General features: G+C 47.2%; 1 protein-coding gene across 1 annotated transcript in view; it reads left to right on the forward strand.

Moving 5' to 3' along the window:
- Positions 1–348: 348 nt before the first annotated feature.
- Positions 349–13,255, forward strand: part of WFS1 (wolframin ER transmembrane glycoprotein) — a 40,486-nt gene continuing 27,579 nt past the window's right edge. The window contains exon 1 of the mRNA XM_056855651.1: positions 349–436. Coding sequence (XP_056711629.1) covers positions 349–436 — 88 coding nt within the window. The remainder of the gene's footprint in view (positions 437–13,255) is intronic.

Consider the following 13,255-nt stretch of genomic DNA (forward strand, 5'->3'; position numbering starts at 1 on the left):
GTTATTTTAATGGGTGCTAATGCTTGTGCCACGCCTGCCGCTTCAAGCGGGGCCAGCCCGAAATGCTGAATTGAGGAGGTGGTTGCCAGACAAGCATTTTGTTCTGCTTTAGATGATGAATCAGCTTTCTCTCTCTGTTATGCCTCTGCCTCGGTGGACTCTGATGAAAAATATTTCTTGATGCTCTTTCCTCTTTCTCAGAAGTGAAGCCAGAGGCCTTGGCAGCCCTCCAATGGCTCCCACATTTATAACTCTTCTGTTGTTTATATATTGTAAACCTTGGCTCCTTGGGCTGGGCAGGCTAACCCCAGCCTGTCTTCTTTATCTTCTTCCAAATCTGCAGCAGAAATGGACTCTATACGTGACCCTCCTTCAAGCCCCACGTCTGCTCCCCTTGGAAGGTCTCGGCTAAATGCTGCTACCATGGAAAGCCAAGGTGAGGAAACCTGAAACTGGAACCCCTTCACAGGGATTACGTTGCCTCCTATTCTTTTTCCATTCCAGGGGCCTGTCATCCAAACAAGGGAAGAGGGCAAGTGAGTGGGGGATGGGGGCAGTGAGCTGTGGATTTAGTGCAGAGCTTTCTTCATTGTCGTTTTATAGACGATGGCAAAGGCCTTGAGTTGCCCACAGGCTGTTTTGGAATCCAGTTATACCCACGAACGATGTTAATTGCAGCCTGTAGCCTGATGTCCCGTGCCTCCTGCTCTTCTGGAATCAGTGGGAGAATTTCTCTGTGCAGCCCAGGCTTCTCTTGCCCCCTCCTCCAAAGAAGAAAGTGTGTGTTGGGGGGAGGGGGGCAAGCCCTCTGCTGTGCTCAGCTGCTGTATTTGCTGGCTCTGATCTTGCCTAGCAGATGAGGGACCTGAGGCTTTGGTCTGAGTGCCCCAATCCTGGAGCCACAGGGAAGCTCAGGCAGACTGCGCCTGGACGTTGCTTGGACTGGAGACGGCCAGGAGCCTCGGGGAACAGCAGAATCCCAAGTTCTGGAGTAATAATACCTCAAGTCGTATTGGCTCTCTTACCTGGCTGGGAACTGTTGGAAAGATTTTCCCTTCCAATAGAGCGACTGAAAGCTGCAAGGAATAGTACTCGGGAAGCAAGCTGTAAACACTTACAAAATAAGATCTTAAATGAGGAACATAGTGTTTAAGGACGCAAATCGTCAATGTTTACCTCGCTTCTTCTAGATACCCTTCAACAGAACTTTTTCCTTGCCAGACTATTTCTGCTGGTTAGAAATGAATAAGTTCAGATGAGCTTTCTTATTGGCGAGATGTAATGCCCTAGACTCAGCCAAGACCCAAGGGCGATACAATAAAATTACTGCAGAAAAATGAAAATGCCCATTTCCCCCGGATCAAATAGACTCCCTAGCCCACACTGTTTTAGCATGTCCACAAAATAATATTGCATGAAATAAATATATCACTCCCTCGATAAAACAAAGGCACTTTCTGAGAAGCCGGAGGGTGTTATCTGCTGTCGAATAGATTGGTTAATTGCGTGAAAGATGTGGCAACTTTTCTCTTTATAGTGTCAAGGAAAAATTAAATTTCATTTCCCCTTTTTAAAGTGTGGAGTGGTTGACGGAGAGCCCCCCAGTGGCTGTTAAATCTAAGGAAAGGAAAGGGATCTTTCTCATGTTGCCATATGACAGCTTTTGCCCCGGCTCTCAGATAGTTGCTGGTTTAGGGAAAAAGCCAGTCGAGGGGTCCCCGTAAGAATTAAGAAAAATTCCAGTCTTTAATCAGGAGACTTACTCAATTTTTGCAGGTTTGTAACGATAGTCTTAAGGATGGGCTGAAGCATCGAAATAAAGACCTGACTTTGGGTGCTCTCTTCGGTTGCGTGGGTGACTGTGGCTCCAGGACCTTCTCAGTAGATTGGTTCTTGTAGGTTATCCGGGCTGTGTAACCGTGGTCTTGGTATTTTCTTTCCTGATGTTTCGCCAGCAGCTGTGGCAGGCATCTTCAGAGGAGTAACACTGAAGGACAGTGTCTCTCAGTGTCAAGTGTGTAGGAAGAGTAATATATAGTCAGAAAGGGGTTGGGTTTGAGCTGAATCACTGTCCTGCAAAAAGTATCAAAGGTAATGTGCTAATCATTGTCCTGTAAGTATCAAGATAATGTGCTAATGAGGGTGTGGTATGTTAATATGGAACCATTGTATCCTGAAGTGATCTGTTAATGTGTGAAATCCAAAGCTAATCTGCATGGCTATTGTTGACTGTAGTCTTTGTTAGTCTGGAGGTTTTCAGGACAGGAAGCCAAGCCTTATTCATTCTTAAACTCTCTTCTTTTCTATTAAAGTTGTGCTGATGTTTATGAATTTCAATGGCTTCTCTGAAGCCCAGATAATCTACAAGAACCAATGAACTCTGACTGTGAAAGCCTTCGACAATACTTCTCAGTAGAGTTCCCTCCTTATGGGATTCCTTGCCCGGGAAGCCTGTCTTCTGACATTTAGCAAGCTGGGTGAGATTTCCTTGTGCAGATGGCATTTTTGCATTTTTAGCACCAGAAGGTGGCTGAAGACCGGATGTGGCAGAATTGGATATGATTTGTTCTTTCTGGTTGCTTTGGTGTGTTTTATTGATGAGCATTCAAAGTGCAGGGAAGCCAATTGCAAAAGTCCTGTAAAAAATGGTAAAGGTCCCCCGTGCAAGCACCGGGGCATTACTGACCCACGGGGTGACATCACATCCCGACATTTACTAGGCAGACTATGTTTATGGGGTGGTTTGCCAGTGCCTTCCCCAGTCATCTTCCCTTTACCCCCAGCAAGCTGGGTACTCATTTTACCGAGCTCGGAAGGATGGAAGGCTGAGTCAGCCTTGAGCCGGCTACCTGCAACCAACTTCCGTTGGGATCGAACTCAGGGCGTGAGCAGAGCTTGCAGTACTGCAGCTTACCATTCTGTGCCAAGGGGCTCCTGAAAAAAGTCCGGGGGGGGGGCGCGTTATTTTGGAAGCTGGCAAATATCGACTAGCCCTGTTTTAGACCTTGCTATGAAAGTGTCTTTGTGGAGGGCTGTATCTCCCCCCTCCCGATGTGGGGGGTGGGGAGAGGGTTCACCAGGAACAGCTGGTCCCCTGTGTAATTAATTCCGGTCGATGTCTTTAATTATAACTCCCATTTCTGAATTTTGTTGCAGAGAAGAGTAGCTGGAGTACATGCAGAACTCCTCAGGATTTCTAGATTGGCGTTTTAAGAATCATTGCTGGCACAAGTGTCCCACGTGAGGCCATGTGCTGCAGAATCTCCCCACCTTAAATCTGCTGACAAGTAAGCTCAGCCGCAGCAAGTTGCTGGAATCCACATAGAACATGCTTGGAAACTCAGGCAGCCGAAAGGTGGATCTGTGAGAACAAGAAACTTGCCTGCCTGTTCTGTAGATGATTTGTATCGGAAGCCCGATTTCACACCCTTTCCACAAACGTGTGTAATAGGTTTAGCACTAAGAAGGTGTCCTTTTAAAATTCAGCCTCTCTCTTGCTAAATACTGCTTCAGCTGCTTAGCATAGAGAAAAACAGAAAACTTTCTGGAATTGCAGAGATGTGACTAGGGCGTGTCTGTTGGGCGCCTGGCACTGTTTCCTTTTCTGGAAACAGGAGACTTAATGTCACAATTGGTGAACGCTTTAAAAGCCGAACAGAGCACTTGAAAATATGTTCTTTGCTGTTTTAAATATCTTCCTCTCCTCTTTTCTTCTGCCTGCAAGCAGACTTTCGTTTGGTAGACATGAGTGTTATTTTCAGGCATATTTTCAGAAGGAGCACATCATACTTGCTGGCTGTGCTGGTGCCGGATACTGTGAAATGGCTTTTGGATTCTGAAGACTGGAGTCTTTTATTCACCTCAATGAAAATAAGTGGGTTTTTTGGGGGGGAGCTTTTTGGCTAAAAGGCACCGTGGACATTACAGTCCATGTCTTTAAAAATTATGTAGATTTTTCTTCTGCTGCTAAGCCTGAGCTCTGAGTGTGCAGTACTTAAATTTAGTTTACATAAGAACATAAGAAAGGCCCTGCTGGATCAGACCAAGGCCCATCAAGTCCAGCAGTCTGCTCACACAGTGGCCAACCAGGTGCCTCTAGGAAGCCACAAACAAGACGAGTGCAGCAGCACCATCCTGCCCGTGTTCCACCACACCCAAAATAATAGACATGCTCCTCAGATACTAGAGAGAACAGGTATGCAGCATGACCAGCATCCATTCCAACTAATAGCTATGAATACCCCTTTCCTCCATGAACATGCCCATTCCCCTCTTAAAGCCCTCCAAGCTGGCAGCCATCACCACATCCTGGGGCAGGGAGTTCCACAATTTAACTATGCGTTGTGTGAAAAAATACTTCCTTTTATCTGTTTTGAATCTCACCCTCCAGCTTTAGCAGATGACCCCGTGTTCTAGTATGGGAGAGGGAGAAAAACGTCTCCCTGTCCACTCTCACCAAACCATGCATAATTTTATAGACCTCTATCATGTCTCCCCTTAGCCGCCTTCTTTCCAAGCTAAACAGCCCTAAGCGTCCTAACCGCTCCCCATAGGACAGTTGCTCTAGTCCCCTAATCATTTTGGTTGCTCTTTTCTGCACCTTCTCAAGCTCTGTAATATCCTTTCTTAGGCTTGGTGAGCAGAACTGTACACAGTATTCCAAGTGTGGTCTCACTACAGATTTGTTCAAGGGCAGTATGATATCAGCAGTTTTATTCTCTATTCCTCGTCTAATTGTGGCCGGCATGGAATTTGCCTTTTTTACAGCAGGCGCGCACTGGGTTGACATCTTCATTGAGCTATCCACTACCACCCCAAGATCCATTTCTTGGTCTGTCACTGCCAGCACAGATCCCATCAGTGTATATGTGTCAGACTCTAGGACTCCATTGCATTTCAGGAATAAACTCCACTCCAGGCGTTTGCAGAGAGTTTGAAAGATTTATTCGGAAAACAAACGAATTCAGCAGTCTACACAACTTAAGGTTAGAATGAAGACAATATATTTAGAGATCAGTTTTATAGGATGCACACACTAGAAATGTTTACACGTAAAGGCTTTGAAATGCAAAACACCAGAGGTCTCCCAAACATCAAGAGAGAGAGGATTCCGGTGAAATCACACCTTGAGATCAGAGCAGAATTACAATAGGGAAGTTACTTTGAAATGGGGGTCTAGGGGGCCTCTGGCTATAGCACCTTTCTCCTAAACTGAAGAGACTTTCCCATGGGAAGAAAAGGTGGAGGGGAAGACACGGAGCTTGCTATCCAGGGCTCGACTGCATGCCTTCGCTGATACTCCGCCTCCCCAAAGACCCCCCTCCGGGGTTTCCCGGTTTGACGGGGTAATGACGATGGAACTCCGCTACTAGGGTGGGAGCTTGTACGTGTATAGCGGACACCCACTCATCGTGACTGGAATTCAGATGTTTCCAATGTACGAGATACTCCAGCCGCCCCTTCCGCACCCGAGAGTCTAACACCCTGGAGATCTCAAAGTGCTGTTCTCCTTGCACCATGATCGGGTTTGCAGCTGTGGGCTCGGGGTGCCATCCGGGCGCCAGTAAAAAGGGTTTTAACAGACTCACATGAAACACCGTGTGCACCCCCTGTAAGATTTTGGGTAGTTCCAACTCCACAGTAACCTCATTGATAACTCGGGAGATTGGGAACGGTCCCACAAATTTTTGACTCAGTTTCCTGCACGGGTGTAAAGACCTGAGATTCTTGGTGGAGAGGTACACCTTCTCTCCGACCTTCAATTCCCACTGGGGTGCCCTGTGTTTGTCTGCTTGCGCCTTGTACCTGTCCTTTGCCTGTTCCAAGTTTTTTACAAGCCAGGGCTGTGTTAGCCTATATAGACACCTCGGGGGGGGGGGTCGCCTTCCGGCGGGAGGGGTACGGCCCCAAGGGTCCGAAATCCATCCCGTAGACCGCTTTAAACAGTCTTATACCGGTTGCAGAGTGTACCGAGTTATTGTAGGCATATTCTGCCAAAGGCAGCAGGTCAACCCAATTGTCTTGGTGGTAATTAACAAAACAACGCAAGTAACATTCTTCCACTGCATTAACCCTTTCGGTCTGCCCATCCGTCTGAGGGTGATAGGCAGAAGACAGCCCCAGTTGTACACCCACAAGTCCTAAAAACGCTCTCCAGAATTTAGACACAAACACTGACTCCCTGTCACTCACGACCTTCTGCGGAAATCCGTGTAGTTTGAAGATGTGGTGTACAAACAAGCGAGCCAGTTTGTGTGCAGATGGCATTCCTTCGCACGGCACGAGATGAACTTGCTTAGAGAAGAGATCCGTGGTCACCCACAGAACTGTCTTCCCCTGGCTAGATGGGAGGTTGGTTATGAAATCCATCCCAATCACCCGCCAGGGTGCCTCTGGAGTTTCTAGGGGCTTTAGTAACCCTGGGGGCTTCCCCATCAAGCGTTTGTTTGTCGCACACACAGGACAGGATTTTATGAACACATCGATGCCTTGGCACATCCCTGGCCACCAGAACTGCCTTCTTACTAGGTGCAAGAACTTCACAAACCCAAAATGCCCCCCCCCGTAGTTGAACTGTGGCTCCATTCCAATACCTCTCGCCGCATCTCCAGAGGTACGTAGTGTTTGTCCCTACGGGTACCATTTTCGTCCGTCACCTGGGACGGGAGAGATTCTTCCTCTTGCTCCCGCTGAAGAGCTTCCCCCCACCTCTTCTTGACGGCCTCTTGGCGGTTTTCCGGAACTGCCCAGAGGCGGGAGACAGCAGCATCCGACTCTTGAGAGGAGCCAGGCACCGGCTCCTCAGCCCTGTCCCCCCGCTCTATCTGAGAGGATTCCCCCCTCTCCCCAGAGGCTGTATTTAAAAGTTCCCCGGGGACCACCAGGGGTGAGGTGGCGGGAGCGGCCACCTCTTGAGAGAGACTTGGAGTTGACCCTCTTGCCGCAGCGCAGGTTTGCGCTCTGGTCAGAACTCCTGCGCTATTCCCCTCCGGAGTCAAGCCCAGGTGCTCCCGTGTAAAAAGAGAACCCACCGGCCGCTCAACCTTACACTCATATTGCGGCATGCGAGATAGCCCGTCTGCTAGGCAGTTTTCTTTCCCGGGCATGTGTTTGATGGTGAAACGAAACTTAGAGAAAAAATCCGCCCAGCGCAGCTGTTTGGCGGACAGCTTCCGCTGACCCAAAATAGCCTCAAGGTTCCAATTATCTGTCCAGACCTCAAAAGGTTCGGCCGCCCCCTCCAGGAACTGTTGCCAGACCGTGAGCGCATGCTTAATTGCCATGGCCTCTTTTTCTCCAATCGGCCAGTTGAGCTCAGGGCCAGAGAACTTCTTGGAAAAATATGCACAGGGTTTAAGTCTCCCTTGGTCATCCCTCTGAAGGAGCGCACCTCCCATCGCCTTCTCTGAGGCGCCTACCTGCAGGGTGAATGGCCTGGAATAATCTGGGTGAACCAGAACGGGCTCGGAGGTAAAGCGCTCCTTAAAAGTCTCAAAAGCCGCCTAACACCGCTCAGTCCAAGGCACCTGGTATTGTGCAAAAGTGGCCTCTTGCCCCTTCCCTTTGGTTTTAAGCAAATCGGTAATTGGTAAGACTATTTGGGCGAAATCCTGGATAAAACTTCTTTAAAAATTAGCGAGCCCCAAGAATTGTTGAACCTGTTTGTGAGTTCTGGGGGGTTCCCACTCCCATACAGCCTGCACCTTCTCAGGGTCCATGATCAAACCTTGGGGGGATATACATATCCGAGAAACGACAACTGGTCCTGATTGAACGCACATTTTGACAGCTTAGCATACAAATGACTCTCCCTTAAACGACGCAAAACCTCCCGCACCAACTCACGGTGTTCCTCGGGGTCCCTGGAGTAAATCAGAATATCGTCTAAGTAAACTATGACCCCTTTAAATAGGAGATCATGTAGGATCTCATTAATTAATTGCATGAAGCAAGATGGTGCCCCAGACAGACCGAAGGGCATTACCATAAATTCAGACAAACCATAACAACAAGAAAAGGCTGTCTTTGCTTTGTCTCCCTCCTTAATCTGGACTCGGTAGTAGGCTTCTGCCAGGTCAAGTTTAGAGAATACACAACCCTCCTGTAGAGCACTCAGGAGATCTGGGATTAAGAGAATGGGATAGGCGTTAGTCTCTGTAATCGCGTTAAGCCCCCTATAGTCTACGCACAGTCTGAGATCAGCGGTACCCTTCTTCTTCACAAAGAAGCAGGGAGAAGAAAAAGCAGCCTTGAACCGCCGTATGAACCCCCACTTCAAGTTCTTGTCCAAAGATTCTCGCAGCACTGCCTTCTCTTGGGGACTCATGGAATAAACTCGGGCTTTGGACGGCTTAACGTCTTTAATCAGTTCGATGGCACAGTCCGTCGTGCGATGAGGAGGTAACAAGTCACAGTCCGTCCCCTCAAATACATCTGCAAAGTCACTGTACTCTGGCAGGCTGACCTCACCATCATAAGCATTACATGCTTCCTCTCTGTGCTCTGCCCCGCCCCATTGCATTTTGGGCATTACGCAGAAAAGAATATTAGTGCTTATTCTCCTACCCAACAAATTGTGAGAGAAACTGGGAACAACAAAATTGTTTCCAAATGAAGTGAGGATCCATTGTTCACCATGACTATAAAGTCTCCAGTACAGGGTGTCTGGAATTGGTGCTTTTCATGCATAAAGCTTCTTAATGATCTACTGATAAAGCAATGTATGTTGTAAATGCCAGTGGATCATGAGGCTGTTGGACATTTGTGTAAATAACAGTAGGCTTCTGTTGGCGAGAACTTGCGGTCAAGCTAAACTCAAGAAAAATAGGATGACAGTAAGAGAGGGAATGAGGAGGAGGGACCTGGAGTGGGACTGAATACTGTCAGAGAGAAGTACTGGGGAAGGGTGTTCCAGTAGCAGGAGAGCTGGGGGGAGTCAAGAGAAAGGGGCTCACAAAAATCCCCCATGGTATAATTTTCATATTTATATTCTACCAGTTTTTCCATTGAGGCTTTCAGTACAAATCCATGAAAGCTACCGGCAGCTGAACACAGTTTTATTCATGATGGCATTTGATCTATTGGCACTTTTCAATTATCGATTTTAACTAGTGTTTTTTTTAAGATATTTTATTTATTTTATTGTATTTTATTATTTACATTGTAAGCTCCCTTGAGTTCCTATAAGGTAGAAAAGCAGTTAATAATGTTTAAAATAGATAAAATAATATTTCTACTTTGCATCTTTGAAGGGACATCAGCTGACCTGAGAAGTATTAATCATTGTTTGCCCAGTACTTTATTTATACTTATGGGTTTATTGTTACCCAGCCACAAGAGAGGATTCCTTTCTTACTTGAGGCCACAAAACTCTTGTCTGAATTAAAAAAAAAGAAAAAAGATTTCCACTTCTTCCGAAGAGGTCCAGTAAAAGGTCAGATAAGCTGTGCGCATCCTAAGCAGCCTCGTTCCTGGGTCTCTCAAGCCAGGGGCCGCGGAGGGGCCTCCACTGATATCCTTCTTTCTTTAATCAAACAATTCAATTCATTTACAGTCAAAGACCAGCAAAAATATATATTAAAACTTTCAGTTATTATTACTACAATAAAATGATAAGTCCCTGATCTAAAATGATAAATCTCTGATCTAAATACATGGCTACTAAGAGCTACTCCAACATTACAGACAAACGTATCCACATTCATACCTACTTAACATACAAATATATATGTGTGTGTGTGTGTGTGTGTACACACACAGGATATTAACAAAAACACATTTAAATACACATAAATCTCTGTACAGGGAGTGCAATTAATAAAAAAGATAAGTTTAACCATTGATAATACCTTAGGCTACCTTCTTCTGCCTTATTGGACATGCCAACACACAAAATTTTACCACCTTAAGGGTAGTTTCATTAAAGCAGTCGGCAAGAAGAAGGGCAGTGTAAAAAGAATTTGGTCTGCCTGGATAGTTGTGTAGTATTGGATTGATATACCTGGTTCGGATCTCCTGGTAAAAAACCCCTGTCTAATAGGACATGTTAGATAGTTTCTACCTTGCCTGACTGCAGGGGCAGAGGCACTTGTGCATAAGGAGTGTGTCCATATCTCCCTCCAATAAGGGCGGATGGGAGTGCATTAAATCAGGCTAAGGTAAAGGCTCTTCGTTGCTTGGGAAACTCCAGTATATATAGTTTGAAGGAACAACATTTTTATTATGATCTTTTTCACTACTGGATATCCTGCTCTTGAAGCTGGTGCCAGGGAAGTTTCCCCAGGTGGGAGCTCTGAGTAAAGGGAGAAGCTGCCTTGAGACTCAAGGGAGCAGATGTGCGACGCCGGGGGTGTTTAGGGCTTCGTTGGTTAACGGCAGCACTTCGGCTTGAACTGGTAGTTGCTCTTGGAAGCTGCTGCAGTCTGTTTCTTAGGAATGGGAGGCCGTTGGGCTTCTGAAGTTTCAGGTAGTGCAGGCAGGCGTCAGAGGCGGCCCCAGGGAGAGCAGCTGTCAGCTGCTAAATCTGAAGGTTCTGGATGCTTGGCGGCCTCAAAACCCGAAACGAAGAGCCGCAGGCCTGAAGCTGGAGCATAACAAGAAGGCTGGCTTTTGGGGACTGAAACTCATGAACAGTGTAGTTCAAATGTTCCTTAGGACAGCACATATTAACGCATGCAAAGGTACTAAAAGGTATCAGTCATTACTTGTCACTGAGAAATGTACACAATGAAATGATATGTGATTCACTCCCCCCCCCCCATAATAAGTACCACAAAACATCCAACCATTCCAACTGGATATCTGTAATTCAGCACCAATATAAGAAAAAGGGAAACACGCATCATGAAGATAAGAAAAATCTTCCTTATAACGTTCCTGTAGTAATTTCAGGGTAGCCTCTACCCGAAGCTCCAGGTGCGTTTCAAGGCCAAGGACTGGACAAGCCCTGTGTGAGACGGGGGGGGGGGAGTGAAGAGCCAGGGGGGTCCAGAGCTGGGGCTGGGAAGGCTGGATAAGAATCCAGCCTGAACCATGAAGCATTCCGGGAGACGGTAGGCAACACCATTAGGGTTGCCAGGTCCCTCTTCAGCACCAGCGGGAGGTTTTTGGGGCAGAGCCAGAGGAGGGCGGGGTTTAGGGAGGGGAGGGATTTCAGTGCCATAGAGTCCAATTGCCAAAGCAGCCATTTTCTCCAGGGGAACTGATCTCTACCAGCTGGAGATCACTTGTAATAGCAGGAGATCTCCTGCCACCACATGGGGGTTGGCAGCCCTAGTCACCATCTCTCGGCCTAGCCTGCATCACAGGGTTGTGGTGAGGATGAAATTGGGGGGGGGGCACTAGGTGTGCTAACCAGAGTTGTTCAGTGTTCATGTCTATGTAGATAGTTTTCCCCCTGATCCTTTTCAATGTTGTTTCAAATAAGTTCTGGGGTGGGTGGGATACTTCTGTCTTTAATATAAAGCTACAAGGTGCACCGTAACTTGTAATAAACTTTGTAATCTTTCGAATAACTCTTGTGGGGGGCGGAGTTTTAGCTGCTCGGACAACTAATTGCTGAGGTAAATGTGGGATGTTCATTTGGAATAACTGAGGAAAGGGAGCTCTTGCTCTTAACATCTCAGCGGCTTGTATAGTTGGGAGTGGAGTGAAATGTGCTGTCCTGTCTCTCCAGTGTGTGACCCACTTCTCTCTCGATAAGGCCGCCGGTCTCCTGGTTCTGGCTCTTTTTATCCGGTCTGCAGAAATTGCCGCTAGGATGAACGGCTATATCTACAGGGGCTGGGTTATTTCTTTCTTTTTCCGTTCAGTAAGCTCATATGAATCTTTTTTCCCCCCTGTGTGGCAAAGACAGAGACAGTGAAGGAGTTCTGCCTTTTAAAATGGGCTGCACTGAAACACGACACCCTGCGGAGAGACTTTGATGAGTCACGCACACTCTGGTTGCCTTTCTGCTTGTATGATGAAAATGGTTAGAGATTTTGAACAGCCAGAGATTCTTTCCTCCTGGTTTTGAAAGAGGGGGCATAGGCACTTTATTAATCGTTATTATTAGATGAGAGTGGCAAAGGACGGTTTTTTGGCACCACATTTCTTTATTCCCTGCACAGAATTGTGCCAAGAGGTGCTGAGCCCCTCCCCCCTGTGACCTACAGCAGCTGAGGGTCAGTTCAGTGCTCCCCAGCACCAAGGGAGCCCCCTCCCCATGTCCCCCTCCAGCTGTGCAGCCTGTAAGAGGCTGGCTTAGGCAAGCTCCCTTTGTCAGTAGAAGTCTACAGTGGCCAGCCAGGTTTTCCTGCCCATCCAGTTTTTCCAAAAATGCATTTATTTATTTTAAAACTAAAAACAAAAATCAGGCAAAGACACAGTTCTTAACTTATAGTGGTATAGTGGTCAAGACCAGTGGTTTGGAGTGGTGGAGTCTGATCTGGAAAACCGGGTTTGATTCCCCACTCCTCCACATGAGTGGCGGACACTGATCTGGTGAACTGGATTTGTTTCCCCACTCCTACACACAAAGCCAGCTGGGTGACCTTGGGCTAGTCACAGCTCTCTCAGCACCACCTACCTCACAGGGTGTCTGTTGGGAGTGGAAGAGAAAGTGATTGTAAGACGGTTTGATTCTTCCTTAAGTGGTAGAGAAAGTTGGCATATAAAAACCAACTCTTCTTCTTGCAGCCAGCAAATAGCCTTCCAAAAACTTGGGGTGAGTCCCACCCTGGCTACAGATATGTCCAGCACTACAAGAGCATCATACATGCCCTTTCGGAGCCAAAGTAGACATGGTGTCTGACTCATAGACAGACTTGTATTGGGGAACTAACGTTCCCAAGCACTCCAGGGCCCAGTGTGGCTCAGAAGCATGGCCGGCGGGAGGGGCTTCAGCCTACACCCCTGCACTTTTCATGAAATGGCCTCGGGGGCCGTATTTGTGTCGTCCCCCCCCCCATGTCCATTTCTGCTTAGGAAAATGATGCAGGCAGGTGGCTGAAATTCTCTCCCGCCCCTCCGCTGTCCTACCAAGCTAAATCAGGACCCAGAATTGCTTAGGAATGTTAGTTCCTCAGTGTAAAGCCTATAAAGTCATTACCTAGTTTGGCCTTATCAGTTAGAGCCCTATCTGTTGTGGACAATTCTTTCTGGTAATGTATCCCTGGGGACAGTTGGGACATGTTGCTTTAAAAAAAGTGGACTCTCTGAACTTTCTCCTGGATTTTGTGTGTGTGTGACTTGCCCTCGCCCTGACCTGGTTGGC

This window comes from Euleptes europaea, chromosome 9, assembly GCF_029931775.1.
Source record: "Euleptes europaea isolate rEulEur1 chromosome 9, rEulEur1.hap1, whole genome shotgun sequence".
NCBI classification, from domain to species: Eukaryota; Metazoa; Chordata; class Lepidosauria; order Squamata; family Sphaerodactylidae; genus Euleptes; species Euleptes europaea.